This window comes from Postia placenta, assembly GCF_002117355.1.
Source record: "Postia placenta MAD-698-R-SB12 unplaced genomic scaffold POSPLAscaffold_1, whole genome shotgun sequence".
NCBI classification, from domain to species: domain Eukaryota; kingdom Fungi; phylum Basidiomycota; class Agaricomycetes; order Polyporales; family Adustoporiaceae; genus Rhodonia; species Rhodonia placenta.
The window spans coordinates 2,354,160-2,378,643 of record NW_020169832.1 but is presented as its reverse complement, the minus strand read 5'-3'; the positions used below and the strand labels follow the sequence as shown (position 1 = coordinate 2,378,643).

The 24,484-nt window shown below is 54.8% G+C and overlaps 11 protein-coding genes across 11 annotated transcripts; 6 read left to right on the top strand and 5 right to left on the bottom strand.

Annotated features, from left to right (window-relative positions):
* Positions 1-250: 250 nt before the first annotated feature.
* On the top strand, positions 251-1,494 carry POSPLADRAFT_1165060 (hypothetical protein; the record flags this gene model as incomplete). Its single annotated transcript, XM_024487862.1, has 2 exons — positions 251-650; positions 713-1,494. Coding segments are annotated over exons 1-2 (921 nt in total), but the record flags the coding sequence as incomplete, so codon positions are not given.
* Positions 1,495-2,708: 1,214 nt separating this feature from the next.
* POSPLADRAFT_1083342 (hypothetical protein) lies at positions 2,709-2,864 on the top strand (the record flags this gene model as incomplete). Its single annotated transcript, XM_024483014.1, has 1 exon — positions 2,709-2,864. A coding segment is annotated over one exon (156 nt), but the record flags the coding sequence as incomplete, so codon positions are not given.
* A 135-nt stretch (positions 2,865-2,999) lies between these two features.
* On the bottom strand, positions 3,000-3,431 carry POSPLADRAFT_1051754 (hypothetical protein; the record flags this gene model as incomplete). Its single annotated transcript, XM_024480201.1, has 1 exon — positions 3,000-3,431. The coding sequence occupies one exon, from the start codon at positions 3,429-3,431 to the stop codon at positions 3,000-3,002; it is 432 nt and encodes a 143-aa protein (XP_024344419.1).
* Positions 3,432-3,662: 231 nt separating this feature from the next.
* On the bottom strand, positions 3,663-5,709 carry POSPLADRAFT_1042830 (hypothetical protein; the record flags this gene model as incomplete). The annotated part of the gene is made up of 8 exons (XM_024478170.1): positions 3,663-3,938; positions 3,999-4,122; positions 4,178-4,568; positions 4,624-4,783; positions 4,842-4,991; positions 5,043-5,405; positions 5,461-5,605; positions 5,669-5,709. The coding sequence occupies 8 exons, from the start codon at positions 5,707-5,709 to the stop codon at positions 3,663-3,665; spliced, it is 1,650 nt and encodes a 549-aa protein (XP_024344418.1).
* Positions 5,710-6,017: 308 nt separating this feature from the next.
* POSPLADRAFT_1165052 (hypothetical protein) lies at positions 6,018-7,925 on the top strand. The gene is made up of 5 exons (XM_024487861.1): positions 6,018-6,170; positions 6,402-6,640; positions 6,715-6,936; positions 6,989-7,536; positions 7,621-7,925. The coding sequence occupies exons 1-5, from the start codon at positions 6,062-6,064 to the stop codon at positions 7,775-7,777; spliced, it is 1,275 nt and encodes a 424-aa protein (XP_024344417.1). The 5' UTR covers positions 6,018-6,061; the 3' UTR covers positions 7,778-7,925.
* A 274-nt stretch (positions 7,926-8,199) lies between these two features.
* Positions 8,200-11,914, top strand: POSPLADRAFT_1042828 (hypothetical protein; the record flags this gene model as incomplete). Its single annotated transcript, XM_024478169.1, has 4 exons — positions 8,200-8,339; positions 8,368-8,645; positions 9,097-10,082; positions 10,154-11,914. 4 exons carry the CDS (start codon positions 8,200-8,202, stop codon positions 11,912-11,914), a joined length of 3,165 nt encoding a protein of 1,054 aa, XP_024344416.1.
* A 329-nt stretch (positions 11,915-12,243) lies between these two features.
* POSPLADRAFT_1042827 (hypothetical protein) lies at positions 12,244-15,680 on the bottom strand (the record flags this gene model as incomplete). Its single annotated transcript, XM_024478168.1, has 13 exons — positions 12,244-12,344; positions 12,399-12,498; positions 12,556-12,986; positions 13,037-13,210; positions 13,272-13,398; positions 13,597-13,725; positions 14,027-14,114; positions 14,202-14,235; positions 14,282-14,342; positions 14,618-14,666; positions 14,817-14,926; positions 15,154-15,607; positions 15,664-15,680. 13 exons carry the CDS (start codon positions 15,678-15,680, stop codon positions 12,244-12,246), a joined length of 1,875 nt encoding a protein of 624 aa, XP_024344415.1.
* A 500-nt stretch (positions 15,681-16,180) lies between these two features.
* On the top strand, positions 16,181-17,798 carry POSPLADRAFT_1038094 (hypothetical protein). The gene is made up of 13 exons (XM_024477330.1): positions 16,181-16,306; positions 16,360-16,369; positions 16,424-16,500; positions 16,553-16,612; positions 16,673-16,698; positions 16,753-16,782; positions 16,840-16,900; positions 16,956-16,984; positions 17,035-17,043; positions 17,094-17,234; positions 17,305-17,322; positions 17,388-17,459; positions 17,509-17,798. The coding sequence occupies exons 1-13, from the start codon at positions 16,189-16,191 to the stop codon at positions 17,683-17,685; spliced, it is 828 nt and encodes a 275-aa protein (XP_024344414.1). The 5' UTR covers positions 16,181-16,188; the 3' UTR covers positions 17,686-17,798.
* Positions 17,747-20,110, bottom strand: POSPLADRAFT_1176505 (hypothetical protein). Its single transcript, XM_024488426.1, has 9 exons — positions 20,045-20,110; positions 19,791-19,832; positions 19,601-19,735; positions 19,454-19,548; positions 19,186-19,398; positions 18,999-19,135; positions 18,629-18,946; positions 18,162-18,574; positions 17,747-18,104 (listed from the first exon to the last, which is right to left on the bottom strand). The coding sequence occupies exons 2-9, from the start codon at positions 19,822-19,824 to the stop codon at positions 18,067-18,069; spliced, it is 1,383 nt and encodes a 460-aa protein (XP_024344413.1). The 5' UTR covers positions 19,825-19,832; positions 20,045-20,110; the 3' UTR covers positions 17,747-18,066.
* Positions 20,111-20,707: 597 nt separating this feature from the next.
* On the bottom strand, positions 20,708-22,841 carry POSPLADRAFT_1042823 (hypothetical protein; the record flags this gene model as incomplete). Its single annotated transcript, XM_024478167.1, has 5 exons — positions 20,708-21,071; positions 21,122-21,239; positions 21,292-21,709; positions 21,783-21,927; positions 22,138-22,841. 5 exons carry the CDS (start codon positions 22,839-22,841, stop codon positions 20,708-20,710), a joined length of 1,749 nt encoding a protein of 582 aa, XP_024344412.1.
* Positions 22,842-23,609: 768 nt separating this feature from the next.
* POSPLADRAFT_1129572 (hypothetical protein) lies at positions 23,610-24,199 on the top strand (the record flags this gene model as incomplete). The annotated part of the gene is made up of 5 exons (XM_024483852.1): positions 23,610-23,653; positions 23,701-23,809; positions 23,862-23,885; positions 23,938-24,083; positions 24,139-24,199. The coding sequence occupies 5 exons, from the start codon at positions 23,610-23,612 to the stop codon at positions 24,197-24,199; spliced, it is 384 nt and encodes a 127-aa protein (XP_024344411.1).
* Positions 24,200-24,484: the final 285 nt, after the last annotated feature.

Sequence of the window (24,484 nt, the reverse complement as noted above, 5' to 3'; positions counted from 1 at the left end):
AGCCACTCGCCGGCCGCGTTGCGGGGCAGGTGTGCTCCCCCACGCTGACTAAGCTCGTCGGCCCCTGTCGGACCCCCGGACCTCCGGACCACGGAGGCGGACGCCGTCGCCGGCCTGCGCCCTAGTATGCTCACCGCCTGCCGAGTGTATCAGTTCAGTCCGTTGCTCCTTCCCACCACTCCATTTCCGTTCTTTCTTACTGACCCCCTCCTGCTCGCGTCTCTCCTAGGCCATGTCCAAGAAGGGTCGCTACCCCGTCTCCTTCGACAGGCATCAATGGGACCACTCCGCTGACCCTCTCGCAGTCGGCCAGGACCCGCTGCACGATGCGTTCAGCCTCAGAGGGCCCGCGTCCGCGTACCAGCTGCCCGACGACCAACTCCCGCCCAACTCAGGCTCGCGCGACGCCTTCTACATTCTCCTGCCCCTGCTCATCGTGCTCTCGACGTTCCTCTTCCTGCTCCTCATCTTCCTAGTATGCGTCATTCTCCTCCGCAGGCGACGCGGCATCATGCTGCGAGATAACGATGGCCCGATCGACATGAGCCGCGAGGACCTTGTCGAGGGCGAGGGCGGCTTCGAGGGCGTCGAGTCTCGCTGGCTGGAGACGGTCCCAGAGCCCGACCGTAGATCATACTTGCGCGCCAAAGGTGTGTTGATCGTCTCGTTGCACTGGTTAATCAACTCACTCGCTGTGTATCTATCCAAATAGAGTACCAAATGCAGTACCCGCCGAACTCCCTGCCGACAGACATCACCCTATCTCAGTTCCTGTCCATCCAAGAGAAGGGCGTGTCGGCATGGTCATTCGAGCCTGACTTTGAGGCGATGAACTCGATGCTTGTCCACGCTCGTACAGAGATCACGTTCCTCCCTGACCCGTCCTCGGCTACGTCCGTGCAGTCTAACTTGCCGCTGCCGAAACTCAACGAGGTCTATTACTGGGAGGTGAAGATGTTTGACCTGCCCGAGACGACCAATGTTGCCGTTGGTCTTGCGACAAAACCTTACCCATCTTTCCGGCTTCCGGGCTTGTGCCGTTTCTCTGTCGCATATCACTCGAGCGGTGACAAATCACACAATTACCCGTTCACGGCGACTCCCTGTGGTTCACAGCTTAAGGAGGGTGATGTGCTCGGTGTCGGCTACCGCCCTCGCACGGGGACCGTGTTCTTTACTAGGAACGGCCGGAAGATGGAGGACGCGTTCATCGGGCTCAATAATTGGAATCTCTTCCCCACCGTGGGCGCCGATGGTCCTTGCAGTGTGCATGTAAACCTCGGCCAGTCGGGCTTTGTTTTCATAGAGGCGAACGTGAAGAAGTGGGGACTGGCACCTAGCGTAGGGACTCTTGCGCCACCGCCTCCGTATGGCAGCGAGCGAGGTAGCCTACTACTTGCCGCGGGCGGTGACATCATGTCCGCGCCGAATGGCTTATCCTCTGCGCAGAGCCCGCCGCCGGGATCGTCTCGATCAAGACGTTCTCACCGCTCGCGGAGACCGAGGAATGCGCTTTCTACCATTACGCCTGTGGGGATCTCATCCCTACAAGGGAGCTCTCCCAGGTCGTCATCGATTCCCGACACTCCGCCTCCGCCAATTACGCCCATAGAAGAGGAAGCTGAGGGCAGCGTGGGTGGAGCGCCCTCGATATCACGGAGGTACATATCACCTACAGATTCGCCCTTCCATACACCTCCTAACGCTAATATACCTTCCTCGCCGCCACAAAGCGCCAACGCTCGCAACTCTGCCGTAGCCGAAGGCGACGGCGAGTTGTCGTCGGAAGCCGGCTCCTCGCAGACTTCCCGCTCACCTTCCCGCGACGTCACACGCGCAGGTGCGAACCAGTTCAACCTGCCTCGCCCGCAAGCATACACGATCACTCACCTACGCACGGGCTCGCGCTCATCGCATGTAGGTTCGGAGCTCGCGATACACGTTCATCCACCGCCCGACTCCCCTATGAGCCCCGAGCCGCCCACACCCGATCTACGCGACATTCATCTGCAGGCGTTAGCGTCTTCGAGTTCTGCTCTTGCCACGTCTGGTTCTCACGTTGCCCACAGTGGCCAGACAGCGTTGGGTGGCCTCGCTGCGCCGAATCATGATCCACCTGCGTACTCCCCTCTGGATGCGTACGCGTATTCGGAGGGAGTACACATTGACCTCCCAGCCGAGGTCATTGCTGCTGCACTGGAGCGGGGGACGATCCCGTCCAGCATGCTTGGCACGTCCAGCTCCTCACGGTCCGATCGGCATCGTAATCGCAGGGACAGGCGGTGAGAGTACGCATGGGGACTTTGCTCGTCTTCGTCGGTCAGTTCCTGTTTGCTTATTGTATCAATATTGGAAGGAGCTGAGTGTGCGGATACTGGGCAATCCAGACGAGATGACTACATAGTGTAATATCTGTTCTTTCACCATCTCGTGATGCATCTTTTTCTCTATCATATCTTCGTACTATCAGCATTCCACGGACTGCAAGCGTCTCAGTTACGAGGTCAAGCAAGCAATACATATAGACCCTATCCCAAGAATTGTGAGAGCACGAGAAAGGAGTTGCATTAGCCCCAATAAATCATGCGTTTGGGCTGCGTAAAGTGCAGAGCAGGTGCGTAGAACGAGCACAGGCCTGCCCTGAACTCAAATGGTCCGTGCGTGGATTAGGAGGGTTTATAATGAGCGCATGGACATAGAACAATCTTCATACTTACCTTGATGGCACATTCCTCTTCATCTACCTAGGAATGTGGGCCGTGGGGGCCTCTCATAGCACGGCGACCATGTCCTCAGGGGGGCCTTGCGGTTTGTATGGGCTTCGGCTCATGCACCGTCTCAATATTTCCCTGTTCCACTTCGGCCCTCGGGCTGGGTGGGCGGTCACTTTTTTTTTGGCCCCTTCGCTCTCCTAACCCTAACCTTATGGTACACCCACTATTACATCGTGGTTTGTATTCTGTTCTTACTGGTATTCAATGACATCACATGCGGGGCAATCAAATGTCTGTGTTCTCTCCCACCAAGCTTGGCGGCTGTGATGGAAGATGCCCCTCGTACTTGTCGTCTACCCTTGTCTCATCATCTCCTGCAATTTCCTCCATCTTCTGGTCACCATGCCTTGGCTCTGGCGCCCATTGCTTGTCCAACTTGGTTTGTCTCTGCTCCCTCCACTCCTTGAGTTTCTTGCGCGGTCCCTCCCCAAATATGGTGTAGATGCCAATGCCTATGAGGAGAAGAATGATTCCCAGGATAATCCCAATCAAGTTGCGCGTGGATCCAATAGGTACCAGAGGGTGTGGAAGTGTGGCTCGTGGATCGAATGCGGGAGGGTCCCCTGTAACACCTATGGTAGGCCCCGGTCCACATACAGGGTGTCCTGGAGGACAGAGGTTGTTGCGTCGGAGGCGCAGGGTGTTTGGTAGATACATGGAGGAATACTTCAAGCTTTAGGAAAGTCTGGACAGTAGAAACAGCGGAACTGTGCGTTCACACTATGCCAGGGAGGGGTTGGTTTGAGGCGAACATGCGGTGAAGGGCGGCTGACCAGCAAGCATTGGACATTAGCGGGAGGCTGACAGCAGCTATGCTACATTCTTTCTCGTATTCTTCAGATACACTGCTAGACAAAACTGTTACACTTATATTCCTCCGGGCACAGTTCACGGCTCTAGTCGCTTCGGGTCTCTCGGGAAGAGCGACGCCCGCCGAATGTTGTTCAGCTTCAAGAACAACATGAGCACCCGCTCCAGGCCAATACCGCCTCCACCGTGCGGAGGACATCCCATCCTAAATGCATCCAAGTAGAAGCTCATGGTCGCGGGATCGATCCCTTTAGCGCGCATATTCTCCGCGAGCATGGTTGCGTCGTGGACACGTTGTGCGCCCGAGAGGATCTCTTCTCCTCGCATGAAGAAGTCATACGAGTTCGAGAGTGTCTGTGGAGATTGGAACAATTTGTTAGGCTACAGCTTGGTTTGGCTACGCAGAAGACGCACCGGGTCTTCAGGGTCGGGCATTGTGTAGAAGGGCCGGAGCCCCATAGGGAACTTGTCGATGATGAAGTAGTCGGTCTCGTACTTCTCGCGGACAATCCGACCCAATCGCTTTTCGCTTGGAGTGCTAGAGATCGTAGCCCGTGTCAGTGAGTTCCTTGGCACAAGGATGTAGGTCTCACTCAATGTCATCGAGCGCCTCCCTCGGTACGCCGTCCTCTACCAGGAGATCCACCGCCTCCTTGAAGCTCAACTTCAGCGTGCCCTCAGGGCCCTCTCTCCACTTGAACTCGTCGGCCGGGAACTGTTTCCTGACCGTTTCGATCTCCTTCGAGTACTTCTGTCGGAGGCTGCGGAACATGTGGAGGAAGAGGCCGTCGAGCAACTCGAGAACCTCATGGTAGTGCTCCTCAATCGTCATCTCGAGATCGAGGCCAATGAACTCCGTCATATGCCGGTGGGTGTTCGAGTCCTCCGCACGGAAGACGGGGCCGATCTCGTAGACGCGCTCGAAGTCGGCTGCGATCGCCATCTGCTTCGCGAGCTGGGGGGATTGCGCGAGGTAGGCGTTGCCTGGTGCAAGGGCCGGGATGAAGCACCAGACCAAACTTCGAGACAGAGTACGTACCCTTGAAATAGCTGACCTTGAAAACAGATGCGCCAGACTCGGTTGCTGCACCTTGGAGTTTCGGACTGTGGATCTCAGTGAATCCCTGGCCATCAAGGTAGTCCCTGAAGAAGTTGCCAATGGCATGTTGTAGCTTGAAAACGGCTTGATTGGTTGTTGTCTGCATAACAACATATATATAAGTGAGCGGCCCTAAACGACTCAAGCATGCGATTTACCCGCAAGTCCACTACACGGTTGTTGAGACGGGTGTCAAGTAGCACACGTTTGAACTGCGCCTCCTCGCTTTCCTCAGCTTCAAGTTCCGGGCGCGAAGCATCTTCGACGCTAAAAGGCAGAATGCCTTCAATCCCTGAAATCAGGTGAATCTGATCGGTATTAGCGTGTTCTCGATCATGGAGGTGGTGTCGGCTGCTTACCTGCGAGATGTGGATCTCGACGTTGCCGACGGTTGCGCTCTTTATAATTTCAGGTGCCTTCTTGACGGTGCCCTCCACGAGCACAATGCTCTCCATCGCCAAGCCGCCCGCCCACTTTGCCATTTGTTTGCTCACTTTCCCCTCGGAGACGGTGAGAAGCGCCTGTACCGAGTCGATACGCTGACGCAGGACGAAGAAGACCATCTTGCTGCCCTGCATGCGCGACGTCTGTACTCGAGCACGGAGGAGGACCGGCTGACCATCGAGTTCAGGCGTGAGGGACGCGATCTGGATGCGGGAGCGGCGCGGACGGCTCTGGGACTGGTTCAGCGGGAGCTTGCCATAGAACTCGGTCGCAAAATCCTAAGTGAGCAGCATGTGAATATGACCTGCGAGTCGAGCAGAGGGATTTGCATACGACTTCTGCGGCAGCCTTTTGCGCCTCGAGCTCGGCTTGTTTTGCTGCCTTTTCAGCAGCCTTCTTCGCTTTCTCTGCCTCCTTTGTGCGTTTCTTCAGCTCGCTCTTGGAGGGTCCCTTAGAGGCCTCCGCTCCCTCTACTGCGCTATTCACAGGTGGTACGAGCCAGTCAACACTATGTCCTAGACATATCATTGTAGACACTCACGGGTTTGGTGGAGGGGTCTGTGTCGGTTCTGTGTCAGCCATGGGTGTTTAATCAATTGTACGATCACAGCCCTAGGAGCGAGGTTTTATGGTAGACGAAGGCTCTGACTTGTGTAGCGTCTCGGGCAACCCAGAGCTCGATCTCTACCGCAAAAGCCGATCGAGTCAGGACGATATCGATCCCAGGCCAAGGGTCTAGAACTGGATTAGGGTTAGGGCTTTCCCTAACCCTACCCCGCGTTAACCCCACAACACCGGCGCACCGGGCGCACCCGCTCTAGCTCCGTGCACTCGGCCTGGCTGCAGCAATACTTGAGCTGGCACTCTTGCTGTGCGACTGACGCCCATCTTCCGTTTCTTCGCCCCCCTCTCTTCGCTGGCACCTCAATTCAAAATGCAGGCCATCGCCCGCCCCCTCTCCCGAGTCGCGCCGAGGCAGGTACGCGCTGCCGCTCTGTCAACCTGGTCCACCGTCCCAGCGGGCCCTCCGGATCCCATTTTGGGTACGTCTTCTTGGCCGGGTTCAGTTGCCTGGGTTCTTGCCTCTGTCTTGGCTATGTGTGGAGGTCACTGGGTAGACTAGAATAGACCATCGGGAACATCGCCTATTCATTGAGGTCCATATCTAGGCATCCGTGCGAGTGTACATTGGCTGCTTATACAACCTTGATCTCGTGCATGCGTATTGGGATGCTTTCCGTGATAGTCCCCACGACGTCTTACCTTTCCCATAGGTGTGACCGAGGCGTTCAAGGCCGACAAAGACCCGCGCAAGATCAACCTCGGTGTCGGCGCGTACCGCGATGGCAACGGCAAGCCCTACGTCCTGAGTAGTGTCAAGAGCGCCGAGGACCTGATTGCGTTAGAGAACCCTGACAAGGAGTATCTCCCGATCAGCGGCTTGCCCGAGTTCACGAAGGCCGCGGCGAAGCTCGCGTATGGCGCAGACAGCCAGCCTCTGAAACAGAGCGCGGTACGTGGTGCTGCTCGATCTTCGTAAACCTCCATGGCTCACGAGCGCCCATCTCGTCTGCTTATGACGTACAGATCGCGGTCGTGCAGTCGATCTCGGGTACTGGTGCTCTCAGAATCGGCGGTGCGTTCCTGCAACGCTTCTTCCCCCACGCGAAGGCCATCTACATCCCTACGCCGTCATGGGGTAACCACACGTCTATTTTCCGCGACTCCGGTCTCGAGGTCAAGCAATACCGATACTTTGACAAGAAAACGGTCGGTCTCGACTTTGAGGGCATGAAGGCGGACTTGCAGGTCAGCTTCGCAAGCATGAGTCATGGAAAGTTTGTCTCACTTTGCGCTGTAGAGCATGCCTCCCAACTCCATTGTCCTGCTGCATGCCTGCGCGCACAACCCCACTGGTGTCGACCCGACACCTGAGCAGTGGGTCGAGCTCTCGTCACTCATTGCAGAGAAGTCGCTTTTCCCCTTCTTTGACATGGCGTACCAGGGTTTCGCGTCCGGGTCGACAACTCGTGATGCGTTTGCTCTCCGGCATTTCGTCAAGGAGGGTCACCAGGTTGCCCTCGCCCAGTCGTTCGCGAAGAACATGGGTCTCTATGGCGAACGTGTGGGCGCGTTCTCTCTGGTCGCGGCTGATGAGGAAGAGAAGAAGCGCTTGGAGAGCCAGTTGAAAATCGTTATCCGACCAATGTACTCGAACCCGCCATTGCACGGTGCACGAATTGCGAGCACGATCCTGACCAACTTTGAGCTGTACTCGGAGTGGGAAGCCGAGGTTAAGGGCATGGCAGAAAGGATCATCAGCATGCGTGCGCGGCTGTACGACAACCTGGTGTCGTTGAACACTCCTGGCGAGTGGAGTCACATCAAGAGCCAGATCGGCATGTTCAGGTGAGCACCCGCCGTGGAAGTCGCCGTTATACGCTCCACTCTTTGATGTGGGGTGCGCTGGTGCTGACATTGGGGATGTGCTAGTTTCACGGGCCTGACGACGCCGCAGACGCAGACGCTGGCGGAGAAGGCGCACATCTACATGACTGCTGACGGGCGTATCTCGATGGCCGGCTTGAACGCACACAACATCGACTACTTCTCGGAGAGCGTGAGCAAGGCCGTGAAAAGCGAGCTCTAAGCATCGCTGGACGCCTCTGGACGCCGTCTGGATTGCGAGGACGGGGATGCTATGGACAGGCTTGATGTAGATGCGGTCATAGACGGGCTAATCAATGGGTCTGTTGTGTAAGATCTATTCAACTGCGGTCTGGTTTTGTTCTGTCTTCATCATGATGTCGTGTTGAGGCTGTTCTGTGTTGACAGCGGATTGCTTATTGTGAGAACTCGGTGAGTTGGACGTGTGGAATGTCCCGACGCCAGTTCGCTGCCAGCGCCCGCCGTGAAGCCGCCTCGGCTAGCGACGTGAGGTAAAGTCGACCTGTTTCATCCATTCAACGCGATCGGCAACAGCGACGAATGAGGATCGCCGGACTCCTTTAATGGCAGGTGTTGTGCTTCACGTCAGATCCGGATGCGGACTTCTCTTTCCCTTGCGCATCTATGACGGCCGTCCCTGCCATCTCCCTGGCCAGCGCAGGCCTCTGCTCTCTCTTGTCTCCTGCCTCCATCTCCCTCGCCCCTCGACACCATGGCCCCCTCCTTGCTCTGGCGCCGCAAATCGTCTACGCCTCGCTTCCCAGGTGCTTGGCCGAACACTTCCGTGTCCAGTCATGCCTCTCACGTCCCGGTCCCGCAACATGATCCTCCACCGCAACTGCCCGAGCTGTTGCACATTCGTCCTCGCTCGCGCGGACGGGATGATCATGCGCAGGATGATCAGTACAGTCTAAACGAAAGAGGGCTCGGGTGGGGATTTCCGACTACATCGGAAAGCCATCCAGTTGGGGGCGATATCGCATCGGGTCCCCAGCGTTGGTGTAGAGAGAACCCAGACCCGGACGAGAACGCGGATAAGCCTCTCGCATTTCAGACCAGTCCCGCATCGGGTATGGCCCCTTTGAGCACCAGCTTCTCTCAAGATTCTACTTTTACCGAAGTCACGGCAAGCCTACATATATTGCCAATACATGGGGCATATGCTCATTCATAATTTACGTGTCCAGGACTCGGAAGGTGTACTTACGCCAGACTCTTTCAGTCGTACGCCGTGGGCGCCGTTACCTACAGATCATTCACAGCATTCTAAATCGCAATCCAACATTGTGGCTGAGACGCAAGACAACAACTTTTCCAACAGCATATCCTCCAGGCACGATACCATAATCAGCCCTATACCCGTACATCCCAGTATACCCCCAAGTGCAAGTGACTGTGCCAATTATACAACAAGCCGTGTCTCTACCACATATTCGCATTCCCCCATGCTCGACTTCGTTCCTCCCCTTACATTGTCTACTCTCAGCCTCAATTTGACCGGCATTTCCTACCATACCGCAGACGACGACAGCCTGCCTGCACCTCCCTCGCCGCATTCTCCCTCGGAATCGACCCCTTCGTCCTTCGCCATTCCGTCGCCCTATACGGGAGGCATAGCACTTCATGCATCGGTTGAGATGGCTTCGACCTTCTTCCCTGTCCCGAGCATACTCTCAGCTCACGGGATCAGGCAGACGCCAATGAATCACTCTGCAACCTCGCACTCAGTATCGTCGTCCCTTCCATCGACTTACAGCTTTGCAGACTCTCCTGTCCTTCCCACCGACGCGAACACTGGACTTAGTCCAAGTCCACACCCTCCGCTGACTGCACCTCTAGCTATCCCTGGGCCTTACTTGTCGCCAACCTCGACAGATCTGGATGCCTTTGCACGCGCAGCTGCGGCTGCAGCGTCTGCAACGAGTTCTTCTTTGTCCCTACCCTCCATCGGTCCCTCTAACGTTGGGCCTGATGAGTCCTGCGACGAGGTCCCTTTGCGTGGACGCGCATATACCGCTGGGTCAGGGGCGCCCAGCCCCGCTCTCGCTGTCACTGAATGTTCCAGTCCAGAACCCACACCGAGTGAGAGTGACGAACCTCCTGCGTTCTCGGCGCAAAGACGCGACCGCGACCCCACGTGTCTGCCCCGCATAATGGCCACGGACAGCATACAGGGGACCGCTAGAGCTCGTAGGCGGAGCGAACCTGCATTCAGTGCTCCTTACGACCCGGTCATCCCGGTCATATCAGATCGGACGATCAGCAGTCGCGTAGACGTTGGACACGACCAGGCATTACGTACCGGAGGATTTGATCGGGAGCGGCCCGTAAAACTCCTTGTCTTCGGGCGCATGAAAAGGATTGGTGGCAAAATATTGAGTCTGTTGTCAGGTGGCAAGGCTAGCGGAGGAAAAGCGACTGGCGGACGCCAAAAATCGGTCGAAAGCGACTTGGGTGGAGTGCGCAGGATGACCACGACCTCCGTTACGAAGGTAGAATACAAATCGGTGTGTATATGCGCCCGAAAATATCTCTTCATGAACTGCTCTCTGACACAACGATAATTGCACCTCGACAGGAACATCCTATACCTGTTCCAGAGACTCCCGCTCGCAACCCTCGCGTCTCGCGGCGCTCGCTCGCAATGCCAATCCCTGTTACTATCTCTCCTACCCATCCGCCACGGACGCCTCAGAGAAGCTCATTTCTTCCAATTGAGGACGAACATGCAAGTCGATCCTTATTGTCAAGGCCATTCCGCAGTCGAGCGGGCACCCAGGTACATCCGTCGGCGGAGGCCGACGTCGATGCTGGGATGAACATCATGCCCGTCATCGACACTACGCCATACCATCGTGTTATCCGGGCGCGCACGCAGACAGCCCCTGCAGTCACCATGAACGCACCATCTCCGTTCATGCGCGAGGATGCCCCAGACGCTATAAAGCGGCGTCGGTTCTCCCTGTCGTCTGCATTGTCCAAGTCGCGGATGGAAACACTGAAGGCGACGGTAGTACCGCACCCCCCAGTCCCCAACTTCCCTCGGTCGACTCTTGTAGATCCCATTGTGAGGAGTACCATCGACAGGCCAGTGCGGCCAGTGAGCATGATCTCCGGAGCCGGACTCGACGCGAGGCAAAGTGAGGGGAACATCCGCGCCGCCGCGCTCAAGGATGGTGCGAAGCAGGGAAGACGGAAGAGCAAGAGACCAGTCAGCATGGGGACTGGCGGTCGTTTTAGCAGACACGCCATCTCCGAATCCCTAACTCGTCGCACTGTTCCGACAGCAATGGGTAGTAGTGGCGCTTCACGCGAGGGCAGGACGAAAGGGTCATCGAAACCGACGACCATGTTACTGGGACAGGACCCCTCGGTGAGGCAGAATTGGGTCGAAGCATATGGGCCACGGATCAAAGTCTACCGGGCTCCAGAAAGCGAAAAGGAAAACGATGCAGTAGAAACCGATGCACCATCCATGACTCCGAGGACTCATGCTCTCCGCACGCTGGAACATGGTCGCTCTCCGCCTACATCAAGGAAATCAGAGCGAACATCTCCTAATCTCTCCAACGCCGTTAAGCTTCCTGATAACGCGACCGAATCGCCTGAATCATCCAAGGATGGCAAGACATCTCGCAGGTTTTCTCTTTCATCTGCAATCTCCAAACGCGCGTTGCGTGCGCGGAGCATGATTGTTTCCGTCAGCAAGCGGACCAGCGACATGGACTCTGCCATCGAACCCCAAATTCCAATCACGCCCCCTGGGCGTCGCGCACGCGGCGGGACATTCAGTACGATCGTCGATGCTGGCGTGCGGTTTGACATGCTGACGCCTGGTTTGGAAAATTCTCCGTCTCAAGCTGTCGGTCAAAATGGCGTGCCAGGCCTCTCGATGAACCCGGACGATGTTATGACAGAGTCCGAGGACGAATATGCCCCTGCCGAGTCGGAACTAGACAGTATGAGCTTTGCGCATACCGCGACAATGCAAGACAGCGATTTCGGCAGTTTGTTCGAGCGATATGCGGATGTGGAGTCTTCGCACGCTGGATCAGTACTCGCGGACTCCCAGAATGACCACGAGGTTGGTCTTGAAGAGAATGTACCGATCGCAAATCCTATCACGACCAGCGGGCTTGGAGAACCGTTTGGAGGCAGTCTTCCGGTGATGAAGCGGCTCGAGCTGAGCCCGGCCCTCAGCTCTGGCCAGGAGTCATCTGTAGGTTCGGATGCGGACGATCGAGCTGCGGAGGAAGAAGAGGAAGACCGGGGATTCATGCGCGCATTAGGGCTCGACTTTAATTGTGACCGTGAGCGAATGGCCGAGGTTGGATGTTAAGGTATGGTCAAGTGTGAAGCATATTAAAGATCGTTATAATCATGGACTGGATAATCATCATGCAGAACCTCCCCCTATGTCCGGAAGTGTTATGTTCATCGTGAGCTTGTATCGTTACTTTGCACGGGATACGCATAGAATACAATTCGCGGCACCGCAATAATGTGATTGCAGTGTAATAGCAACCATGTTACTCGCAGAACGCTATGCAAGGCATCGAAAACACTGATGATCATGGTGCAAGATTCGCCGGACGTCCGCGAGATGAGCGACACGCGAGTTTGCAACATGAAACCTTGACGAATGCTATAGGCTTATGACACACCGCATTATATGTCTAAATCCTCGTCAGGATCATCGTCATCAATATCATCCGCTGAATCCGGATCATATAGTATGGCCGCAGTGTCTTCTTTTATTGCGCTCGTTCCTGTAAAGCAGGTCATGTCAGGCGCGAATGCAGCCGACTCAATTATAGATCTACCTTCGTGGGCATAAGGCAGCGGGACTTGGGCTCGCAATTGCTGCTGTTGTGGTGTCAAATTGAGATTAAACGATAGATTTTGTGTAGGGTCGGGACCACTCTGAATAACGGAGAACCCTCAATCAGTCTTGTGTAGTTGTTGGAACATGCCACACACCTCTTCGACTACCTTTCGGAGCCATAGGCTTTTGAGGTCATCAAGCTCGCGCAGTTCGCAAGGCGAACCACCTTGATTATCGGCCGCCCAACCTTCGAGAACACGTTCAACTCCTCGTCTCCGTCCAGGTCCATCCGCGCCTCGGACGAGAACTTCTAAGACGAAGTCGCTACCACCCGAGCCTGCGCCGCCTGGTCCGAAGACCAGCTTCTCGGCTTCATAGTGTCGTTCCGCGATAGGTATGAAGACGCGCCAGAACTTCTCTGGAGGGGACAGTGGTGGGGGCGGCGTGAGGTACTCCGCCGCGACGTGTTTGATTAAGGCAGCGGGATGCGCTGTGATGTGGGCAATTGACGAGGAGAATCTAGTCTGTGTGACAGCAGTAATTACAGGTGACGGGGCGAGCGCGTGCAGGACGAGCCGAAAGGTAGCTGAGGATAGAGATCAGATGTCGGCTAACGCGTTGAACAAGGTCACTTACTTTCTCTGGTACGTATGAACTTGACCAATTCGGACAGAAAGCGCTCTGTCTTTGCAAGCGAGCCTATGTCTGAGTGCAAAGTATCGACAGAGTCGATGATGACCGTCAGAGGCCCTGAGGCTGCTGCCCGAGCCCCGTCAAAACCCTTCCAATAACCACAAGATACTTGGTAACCTACCGGAACGGACGTGCTGCAGAATGCTCTCAGGCACATCTAGCGACTCCTCTCCGTAACCCGGAACATGTCCTGTCCAGTCAAAAGCACGGACATGCTCAGTGTCCTGCTGACTCGCGTCCAGGAAAGATGCCGGTGGGTAGAGTAGGCAAAATAGCAGCGTGGTCCCCGAGGCACCTCCGCTCGCCTGACGCACAATATATTGGACAAGGGGAACACATGACTGTGCGGTCGAGGATTGCAGAAGCAGCAAGGGCTGCCGACTCCGAGAGGAGCTCGTGAGAGTGGATGAGAGAAGAGGTGACATTCCGTGGATAGACGTTAGCGGGAGGCCCGTGATCCCTCTCTGTCCCAATCGCTGCTGCACATCTTGTATAATCCTCACATAAAGTTGAGAGGCCATGGCAGGTTCACAGGTATGATTGTACCAGCGGATACTGAATAATTGTGAAGGCTGATACTTTGGCCACTGGCCAGATTCCCTTCCCGGTCCACCACTCTCTCGAAGCCCTTCCTGCAGACTCGAGGATCCGGAAGTTATATTCAGAGGACATATTCCCAAATGGTAGCGTGGCGCGCTGGCTATATGCGCGCAAGGCTCGTGTTAATTCAATGTGATTTGTTGCACAGGTAATTATGTTGAACTCCCGTACGGGCGCACCCGTTACTGGCTTCTGGGACCTGAGGACGGAATTAAGGTACAGAAGAGTGCTCGACGCTGTGCTCCGCATATATTCTGATTGCTCGTTGTACAGCTGGTCCTCATACATGGTCTATCCACTCCCAGTGTGACATGGACTCATATCGCCCCGTACCTGGCCGCTCGGGGCTTCAGAGTTCTGATCTACGGTATGGACGAAGGCCCTCACAGTTCCCGACATCCAATAATCGGGTCGTACAGATCTATATGGCAAAGGTTACTCGGAAGCGCCCAAGACACATTACTACACGAGTCTGTTCGTTACACAGCTCGCACTCTTGCTGCAGTACCTACGCTGGGAGAGTGCCCACATTGGTGGATTCTCTATGGTACAATTCACTCAGAATGCATACATTGTATGCGCACTGACTAATGCGCACGGCGCATAGGGCGGAGGGATAACTGCTGCCTTCGCTGCGACGCTCCCTCACCTCGTTGCCGGCAAGATCATTCTCATGGCCTCTGCAGGCGTTCACGATGTCAGCATCATCCACCTAGTTCTTCTAGAAACGAGACATGACGTGGCATGGTTATACAGAGACCATCTGAGAGCGCCAAGGAATCCAGACAGGCCGTGAGTCTAACAGGCTTCCTGCCTGATTGTCTCAGATGACGATAATGTACCTGTAGCCGACAAAGAGCCCGATCCCTCAATATGAGGAGGTACAGCAATTTTTGTGGCGCATATATTCCTCTGAACACTCACCTCCATCACCGCCTTAGTTGATCTCTCTTCAGCACGAAGTCCTCCCTGGCTATTCAGCCGGGGTAGCGTCATGCTTCAAGGATGGCCCTATACATGATCTTCTATGGGCGTTCGATCGTCTAGCCAGTGCCCGCGTCGACTCAGGAGCAGAGCTGCAAGTGCTCATCATACATGTACGTCCTTCGAGGACATCGGGTACATGGTGTCTATTCTGATTGCCTCCGGTGATGTAGGGTACTGATGACCCAATGGTCCGATACGCCGATGCTTTAGAGATTCAGCGACGGATACCGACGGCGCAGTTGGTGGCTGTTCAGGGCGGGGAGCACGACATGACGGTTAGGGAGGGACACTGGGAGCAAGTGGCAGAGAGTATTCGCGCATTCGTCGCTGACTAGGCGTTTGTATTGCGGTGTACAATTAACTATGTGGAAGATTCTGTAGTAATACTTAGAACGAGTAACGTCGGTTCATCACGACTTCCAGCCCTTCCTTCTTAGAATGTGCGTGCTGTTTTGCCACCGTAACATTCCAACCTTTTCCGTCTTTGCCTCCAGCTGAAAGCGTGCCTGACGCAACGCCTCGCTAACGTATGGCTTGAGCGGAGTATCCGACGCCCGAATAGTCTGTACCTTCGGGTCCCGACTGAACGCCATCCTGACAGCATGCGTAAGGAGGTCATGTTGTATGCCGGCCGGACGATACAGCTCCTCGACATAAAAGTGTCGGATTGTTGCGGTGCTGGATGTACCCTTTGTGTATTTCACCTTGCCATCCCTCGTCTTAACCGGGGGTGCGGACGTTGAGATGGTCTCGGTTGAAGTAGAGTCGGATGATGCGTCGAGCGCGATAAGACCTACAAACTTGTCACCGAGCTCGAGGATCCAGAGGCCAGAAGAGGGCGAGCGGGAGTAGTACGAGGGGATGTCGACGAGGTCTGGGCGGCGGAGGTCGTCCTGCGCCCTGTCTTCGAATGTCGGGCGATTGAGCCTACGGATGCAATTCGTGTCAGCCCACGTGAGGGGATAAACACTATGCATACGAACCAGTCGCAGAGGAACATTATTGGGACCGCCATAGACGCGAAGGCTGGAAGCGGACTCAAGTATCCCAGATATCCGTGTTCTGGTTTTGGCAGCCAGCCCACCACCTGAGCGAATATACAGGACAACCCGATCCATATGGCAAGGGTCAAGGGATGAAAGTACGCTATATAATCGTGAGTATGGCTGTTCACAAGACACAGACAAGCACATACCTCGTTTATTCGCGACGGCAAGAGCTTCCATGTCGTCCTTGCCGATAATAAATTGGACGAGTTTCTTGTCCTCGGGCTGGTACAAGCGAATTCTGGCGACAGGTTCAACCATGGTCGGACGAAATGGGGTCGAAGAGGATGAGGGAGAAATGCCGAGTAGCAGTTTCGAGCATTTTGAGGACGGCAGATGGTGTTCCTGGTGAACGCACGTTCGTGAAGGAGGCGCCGAGCAGTCGATCGAAAGAGGTACGCGAGATTCCATCGCTACTCGCCGCTCGGAGATCGCCGGACACTCCTGTCAGACTCCACCACCATGCTTATCCAGAAGACCTTCCACGACGTCCCCTCCAAGCTCGACCCCAATGGGCGCAAGCTTCGCATCTTCGTCATTTCGCCCAACGTTCCTAGCTACCCGCACGCCAAGTTTCCAGGTAGTCTCGGCTCATGTCGAACTTATTTCATTTTGGACTGATAAGGGATCAAGGCGTTGTATGTTTCAGGTATGTCGTCATACGTGCCGCCATACCAATGTTAACCCAACACCCTCGTTTCAGCGAAATCTATCAGGTCACTGGCCCTGTAGAACGCTTTGCGGGCCAGATCGCCAGTCATGGATACGTTGTGGGTCCGTGGGTCCACTCGTGCAGTCGTTGTCTTAAATTCAACAAACTGTACAGCGTGCCCGTCGAGCTACCACGAGTTTCAGGGTCCCGAGGCCATCCCGTACGATGCGGAAGGTATGCATAGTTTACGCTTAGTGACCGTCGACGCTACTTCTTCTCACGCTGCTATCACAGGAACTGACAGAGGAAATAGGTTCAAGGTGTGCTGCTATAAGGACGTATACATGCTTTGATCAGCTCTGATCCTTGCACAGATTGAGAAGGAGCTCGCCGCCTACGATGAGGTACAAAATCGAGCTATCATACATATCTATGGTGAAGTAAGCTAACATACTCGACAGGACGCGACAATCACGATCGACCTTCTGTGTTCCCTCACGAACTGCAATGGGAGGATTGCCGGTTTGTCGTGAACCGCACAAGGCGCATATATGCGCTCTAACCTGACCGCACACAGCGACTGGCATGTGTCTCGGGGGCCATCTGGTGCGTCTTACTGTCTCACGCTACCGACTGCTCATCTGATCCGTCATCAGGCGTTCCGCGTACGCATATGTGGTTGTGAGACTCACACGATGTTGACATCGCTACACAGGCCGCCTTTGACGCGCGTGTTTTATCTTCCGTGTGCTTTTTTGCCACGGACGTGCACAGCGCCACGCTCGGCAAGGGCAAGAACGACGACTCCCTGGTCCGCGTCCGACGAGGCGAACTCACAGGCAAAGGCGAACTCGTGGTACGTCTGAAGGCCCGTCCCGGCCCGTGATTGTACATGATTCAGCAGAGCTGACGACGTTGCTTCGAAGATGATATTTGGGAAACAAGTACGCGTTCATCCTTCATTTCAATACCTAGCCTCGTCTTAATGCCCGCCTCTCTGCTGCTCCAGGACACGCACGTTCCCCGAGCAGGCCGAGACTTGATCAGAAAGGAGCTCGAAGACGCGAACGTCACTACGACAGTATGTGTTTTCCAAGCTTTCGTGCTACTCGATATGACAACGCCTGCAGTTCCTAGAGGTGCAAGCACAACATGCCTTTATCCGTGACGAAGAGTCGAAAGGCCGATGGGACGCAGCGCTCACCAGGTCGATCTTCAGCTTCCTGTTGGAGGTGTTTGAGCGTAATGTAGGACGAGACCTGGGCCCTAGGAGCAACGATGCTGTTGCTGTTGAACACATCTGTTGAGGTGCAGAATGCGTGAAGGTGCCGAATACGTCTGTTAAGCTGCTGCATGTGCATGTACGTTCAGGATACATCAAATTTGATATCGCACACTGCAGCGACATATTTCGGTCTAACGCTAACGATACGTACTGCACCGGGTTTTAGCTATGACTCTCAAACGGCATGCTAGGGAGATTTGAGATGCTAGCGATACAGACGATGCCACTTCATTCGCGACAACCTTGCACATTACTGCACATTCGACGGGAGCGTCCCCGTCGGTGTTTTCGTCAACGTGAATACAACAATTGCTGGTAACACAGTAGAGGATCGGAGCACCATGCGAGATGAGGGAAAGAGAAGAGAAATAAACCGAAAGAAAGAGAGAGTAGTCTATACAGTTTACTTCTTCTTGCCCGCCTTCTCCGCAGACTTCGTCACTGCAGAAGGATCCTTATCAATAACGATGATAACATTTGCTAGAAGTAAAGACGTACCCTTGCCACCCGACTTGTCAGTCTTGTCAACGGACTTGATGATACCGACAGCGACTGTCTGTCTCATGTCGCGCACGGCGAAACGACCAAGAGGTGGGTACTCGTTGTAAGACTCCACACACATGGGCTTGCTTGGCACGAGCTTGGCAATGCAGGCATCGCCAGACTTGACGAACTTGGGAGCCGCTTCGAGCGACTTACCCGTTCGACGGTCAATCTTCTCGATGAGCTCGGCGAACTTGCAAGCAATGTGCGCGGTGTGGCAGTCGAGTACAGGCGCGTACCCAGCACCAATCTGACCGGGGTGGTTGAGGATGATGACCTGAGCGGTGAAGGACGCAGCCTCCTTGGCGGGGTCGTTCTTGGAGTCAGAGGCGACGTTACCACGGCGGATATCCTTGACCGAGACGTTCCTAAACCAGCCGTTAGTGAAGGGGCGCAAAAACGTCAAAGACTAGAAAACGCACTTGACGTTGAAACCAACGTTGTCACCGGGAACACCCTGCTCAAGCTGCTCGTGGTGCATCTCGACGGACTTCACTTCCGTGGTCACGTTTGTAGGAGCGAAAGTGACCACCATACCAGCCTTGATGACACCAGTCTCAACACGACCGACGGGCACCGTGCCGATACCACCGATTTTGTAGACATCCTGGAGGGGAAGACGGAGGGGCTTATCCGAGGGACGGACGGGAGGCTCAATGGCATCGATGGCGTCAAGCAGGGTCTTGCCCTTAACAACACCGGCCTTCGTCTCCTTGGTCCAGCCCTTGTACCAGGTCATGCTACGAGACGATGAGACGAGTATGGATGAGAGAAAAGCGGACCTAGACATACTTGGGGGACTCCTCCAACATGTTGTCACCGTGCCACCCGGAGATGGGCACGAAGGCGACAGCCTTCGGGTTGTAACCGACCTTCTTGATGAAGGTGGACGTCTCCTTGACGATTTCGTTGAAACGGTCCTCGCTCCACTGGAGAGACGGTCATTATAACTGAAGTAAAATGTCAACAGAAGACCAACCTTGGTCGTGTCCATCTTGTTGATGGCAACAATGAGCTGCCGCACACCAAGCGTGAAGGCAAGGAGGGCGTGCTCGCGAGTCTGACCGTCCTTGGAGATACCGGCCTCGAACTCACCGGTACCGGCGGCGATGATGAGGACGGCGCAGTCGGCCTGGGAGGTACCAGTGATCATGTTCTTGATGAAGTCACGGTGACCAGGGGCATCAATGACCTAGATATCGCCTTGGTTAAATCGTAAACCGGGCATTATGAGATTTGCGTCTTACGGTGACCATGAACTTGGGCGTCTCGAACTTCCAGAGGGCGATATCGATCGTGATACCACGCTCACGCTCAGCCTTGAGCTTGTCGAGCACCCAAGCTGCAGACGGCTGGTCAGATGGCTGGTATGAGATACAGCCAGAAATACACACCATACTTGAAGGAGCCCTTGCCGAGCTCAGCGGCTTCCTTCTCGAACTTCTCGATGGTACGCTTGTCGATACCACCGCACTTGTAGATCAAGTGCCCAGTCGTGGTCGACTTGCCGGAATCGACGTGGCCGATGACTAGAAAATGTCAGATATTACGACGATTGCCTCCGATCATGGTGATCGGACTTACCGACGACGTTAACGTGGGTCTTCTCCTTTCCCATTTTTTAGGCTGCAAAAGATTGTGATCATAAGCATCTGCTGCTCACGAAAGCGATGGACAGAAGCCCACCGCCTCCGCTGCATGGGAGTGGATCAGCGGAGGCAGGTCGCAAAATTTTCGTTTCACGTTATCGCGGTGCGCTCACACTAATCCGCCCCCAGGATAGCAGAGGAAAGCGAGAACTGGGACAGAGGAAAACACGACCGAAAGGAAAAACTCACCTTGAGCGTAATGAAGGTGTAGGAGCGAGAAGGACGGGCGAGGGGAAGATGAGGGTAAGAGGAAAGCTGTGGACGATCTGGTGTTTAGGCTTATGTAGCCGCACGGCCTCGGAAAATTTCCCGATCGATGTTTGATCAGATTGCACTGACTTCCAGCTCCGGCCGGCGCCCCGGTGCCGGCCCAGCCGCCGCTCTGATTGGCCGCAAGGGTTCTCATTCCGTGATATCCCTTCCCCTCCGCCTGTTCCAGCCCGCCGCGGCTCCAACTGCAAGAAATTTATTTTCAATCTGTTCTCTATCGTACATGCCGAGTAAACTGCTACATTTGAGGAAGCGACAGATAATGATTCGAGGAGCACAGCGTGCGAGATTATATGGAGACAGTGAGTTTGTATGTCGACGATAGCAAACGAGCAGTGTATGGCACAGAACGATCCATGAGTACAACCACACGATAAATTAGACGTAAGTATGAGAGGAACCGTGGGGTTGGTGTATGCACATCCTTCGAAACCTTCCGAAGCGGAAATGCTCTTGACAAGGTCATCAGATAACATGGCTGTAGGGTGAACGCTTGTTATAGATTTCCTCGCATCTGATGGCACAAGGCAGGTTGGCACGCACCTGAACCACGCGGTCTATCTCCCTCGACAATCTACTGGATCAGGGCTTCATTCCCCACCCCCCTCGCCCACTCAAGAATCGGCTTTGCAAAATTGTCTGGAAGGTGGGACGCGCGCCCACATCCACCTGCAGGCACGCTCGGACAAGCGCAGCAGCGTCTCCGAGAGCGCCGCCTCCATCAGATTCTTCGCCCTCTAGCTCTTTGTCATCGGCACAACGTTCGTCGAGCGCTATCGCGGCGTTTGAGAATGGTGACTCGAGACCTTCCTGAGCCTCAGCGGCAGTAGTAAACGGACACTCTCCGACAACCATGACATAAGCCACCACTCCAAAAGCCCAAACGTCCTGTTCTTTGCCAAAATAGCGCTCGCCTCGGAGGATCTCAGGTCCCGCATAATCCAGACTGGACCGGAAATAAGACACGATTCACACAGAAATTATGCGCACACTCACGTGCCACTGAACGTATCCCACCCACCCTTCTTCACGAGGCCGGAACTGCCAAAGTCGATCAAAACGCATTTGCCTGCAGGTCCAAGCACGACGTTTTCATCCTTGATATCGCGGTGCACTATCTACCCATCAGTAATGAATAGACAACGCAGGAAGAGTTCGATGCTCACCGATGCCTTTGGAATGCAGGAAGCTCATAGCATCCGCGATCTGACCCAGATAGGACCTGATTGAGCTGGGGGGCAGGCCGTGGGGGTAGCTCTCGACAAGGTCAAATAAATCAGATGGCGGAGGCGGCTCTCCATCCTTGGGTTCTGGTGTGGTAGAGGGAAGTACGAGGTAGTAGTAATGGTTGTCCTCGAAAAAGTCCAGAAGAGGGCAGATGTTCGGGTGTCCATTGACTACTTTACCCTCTTGCCAAAAGTCATCGACCTCAGGATTACTTCGTGAAGGATCCCAAGGTCGGCGAGAGGGGAGGACGTATTGCGTCGAGGAGATAGCAGACATGACGTATATTTCTATCGGTATTGTTCCATACTTCGGATGTCTCTTCCAGCAGTCCGCCAATATTCGAGACTTGATGATTTGCTTTATAACGAGAGGCGGCTACTTGCGTTTCTCAGCATGCAGAACTTGTACAGGAAGAATGTGGCCTACTCACCCCCAAAGTTCCATCGCTGTTCATCTCCCTAGCACGTTTTACAAGGCCGTAAGCGCCTCTTCCGATCTCTCGCTCGATCACAAACTCAGAGATGCTGCGCTCGTTCAGGGTCTCTACCTCCGGATTTGGAGTGGGAGGACCTGTGCTAGCAGCTACGCTTAGAAAGCTAGCCGCACTATTGGCACGTACAAGTGTCTGCGGTGCAGTCGGCGGCGGTGACGGAGGTTCAGCGGGTAGTATCGAGACGCGGCCTGCGATGAGAGAAACACGCTGCTGGGAAGACCGACGACGCGGGCGAGGTGCTCCATTGAGGCGTGGTGATGTAGGTGTACGAGACAAGGGAGGGCGGACTGACGACGAGGACGGAGACAGGGGACGCGGTGAAGTGGTACGTGCGGCAATATACGGAGAAGCGGGACGAGAGAGAGGTGGCGAGCGGGTCAGTGGCCCTGGGATGAAGCTCCCATAACCTGGGGACACCGAATGCAGGACAGGAGAGGTGACCAAGCCTGTGGATGGGCCGACTAGCAGGTTTTTGGTAGCAGCATGCGTATTGACTCGAGGTAGTCGAGGTTTCAAGGTGGCGGTAGCATCTCTGCTAGGAGCTGGAAGCTCGGGATGCAGCCGAAGATCCTGATCTGCGGGCGCAGCCTTGGTGTCTTCGTCCTGCTTGTGCCAGTCGAACCCTCGGCCTATTGATGTCACTCCCCAGCTGTTGCCTACAGAGGCCGCTCGGAATAGTTTCTGATCGGGTGGCGGTGCGATCCAGTCATCGTCGTCAAAAGCAAGGTCAATGGTAGCGGTGGTAGCAAGCATGTCGTGATGGTGGTGAGAAGCAGCGTTAGCGTCAACAGATCTCGCAGCCTTGGTGGCCGACGAGAAGGTTGGTGGGGCTGAGGATCGCCGGGATCGGGAAGGCGGCTTTGGGGGGATCGTCCACGTGCGCGCAGGCCCGCCGCGGAGCCTCCGCCCAATGGTCACCCAGAGAATGTCTTCGTCGCCGCTTGAGTCCTTCTCCTCGTCGCTCTCGGCCCCACGAGGGCTCTCGTACGTGTTCATGGTGTGCACGAGCCCCACTATCTATCTCCCTCTGGCGTTCGCTTGTTATCGCTCTTCATGTGATACGCATCGCCCTTCAAAGGGGCTGCCTGCTGCCGATTTGAGGCAGAGACCGTGGAAAGTGCAGCGCACGGCTATGCTGGTCTCGGATTTCCGCCTTATCCGAAACTGGATGTGCATCCGACACCAGTTGGATCAGATGCGAAGTCTTCAGCTGCCAAATGGCCACATGATAATTCGTTGCGGAAGCGACCGCGCTTTCCGTGGTCATTTTACTTGCAGTGCATGGTCCCATTTGTTGCTTGAAAAGTAGTATACCGACTAGTCACTCTGTCCTACTCTTCGCACACCGTTCAGCCATAAGTATGAATTCAGATTTTATATCGGTCTGAAGAGGCTGGAATATTAGAGATCGGTGTTGGAGATCAAATTCAGAGGACATCATATCACGTGATTGTCGGCATCGTGCGACCGATTCGCATTTGGTGTGCTCTGGTATTCGACACAGAATCCCGCCGCTACCCTCAAGACCCTAAAAGCTGTGAGTAGTGCATCCTTTATCGCCCAGCCCGACACGCAGGTTCTCTACGGGCAGAATGATACAAATATCATCTCGGGAAACGATCGGAGGATGATGGATTGGTCGGTCTGCCCACGGATGAAGCAGCATCTTGCACACTTCAGCTAGACGTCCTGTACTCCTCGAGAACCTGCACGCACTCTGCTTTTTCATAACGGTATTGAGGTTCCCTCTCGTTCTAGGCGAAGATGGTCAAGGTTCCCATTGTCAAGAAGCGCACGAAGCCCTTCAAGTACGTTCTTTCACTAATACTACTCCTCCTAACTAATACTTTCGTAGGCGCCACCAGTCTGATCGTTATAAGGGTGTGAAGGAGGCATGGCGGAAACCCAAGGGTATTGATAACCGAGTGCGGCGCCGATTCAAGGGCCAGCTTCCTATGCCCAAGGTATATCCGGTGCACTCTCTGTCAGAGTCGGGGGACTAATTTCTGCACGTAGATCGGCTACGGAAGCAACAAGAAGGTACGCTGGCGTTCTCATGGTGGTATTGCCGTATTAATCACCGTTCCTTCAGACCCGGCATCTTCTTCCTAACGGCTTGAAGAAGTTCCTCGTCAGCAACGTGCGGGAAGTTGACTTGCTCCTGATGCACAACAAAAGCTTTGCGGCAGAGATTGCGCACAACGTCAGCAGCCGTAACCGCACAGCAATCCTTGAGAGGTAGGTTCTCGTTTCCAGCCTTTCAAGTCAACATGGTGCGATGAACTTTTTGCAGGGCCAAGGTGTTGAGCGTCAAGGTTACGAACCCTGCGGCTCGCCTGCGGTCGGAGGAGTAATCGGTCATCATTCTCGCATCTGTCTCGTTACTACTCTGCATATCTTGCCATGTACTATTCCTTCTATGCCGGCATAAGCAACATGCGACCATGTTTAGGCCATATCATCTGCGTATGGGCGTTAAAGTTGCATTCTTGAGTGATCGTCAACCTACTCAACACCGGTATTCTGGATGCAAGCTAATGCTCCTGGTTTGCAGTGACTGATAGTTCAATGCCTTTATGATTTGCTATCCCTACGTCATCGCCGTTGTCGATAGCACGGATACGCGCCCCACTTTGACT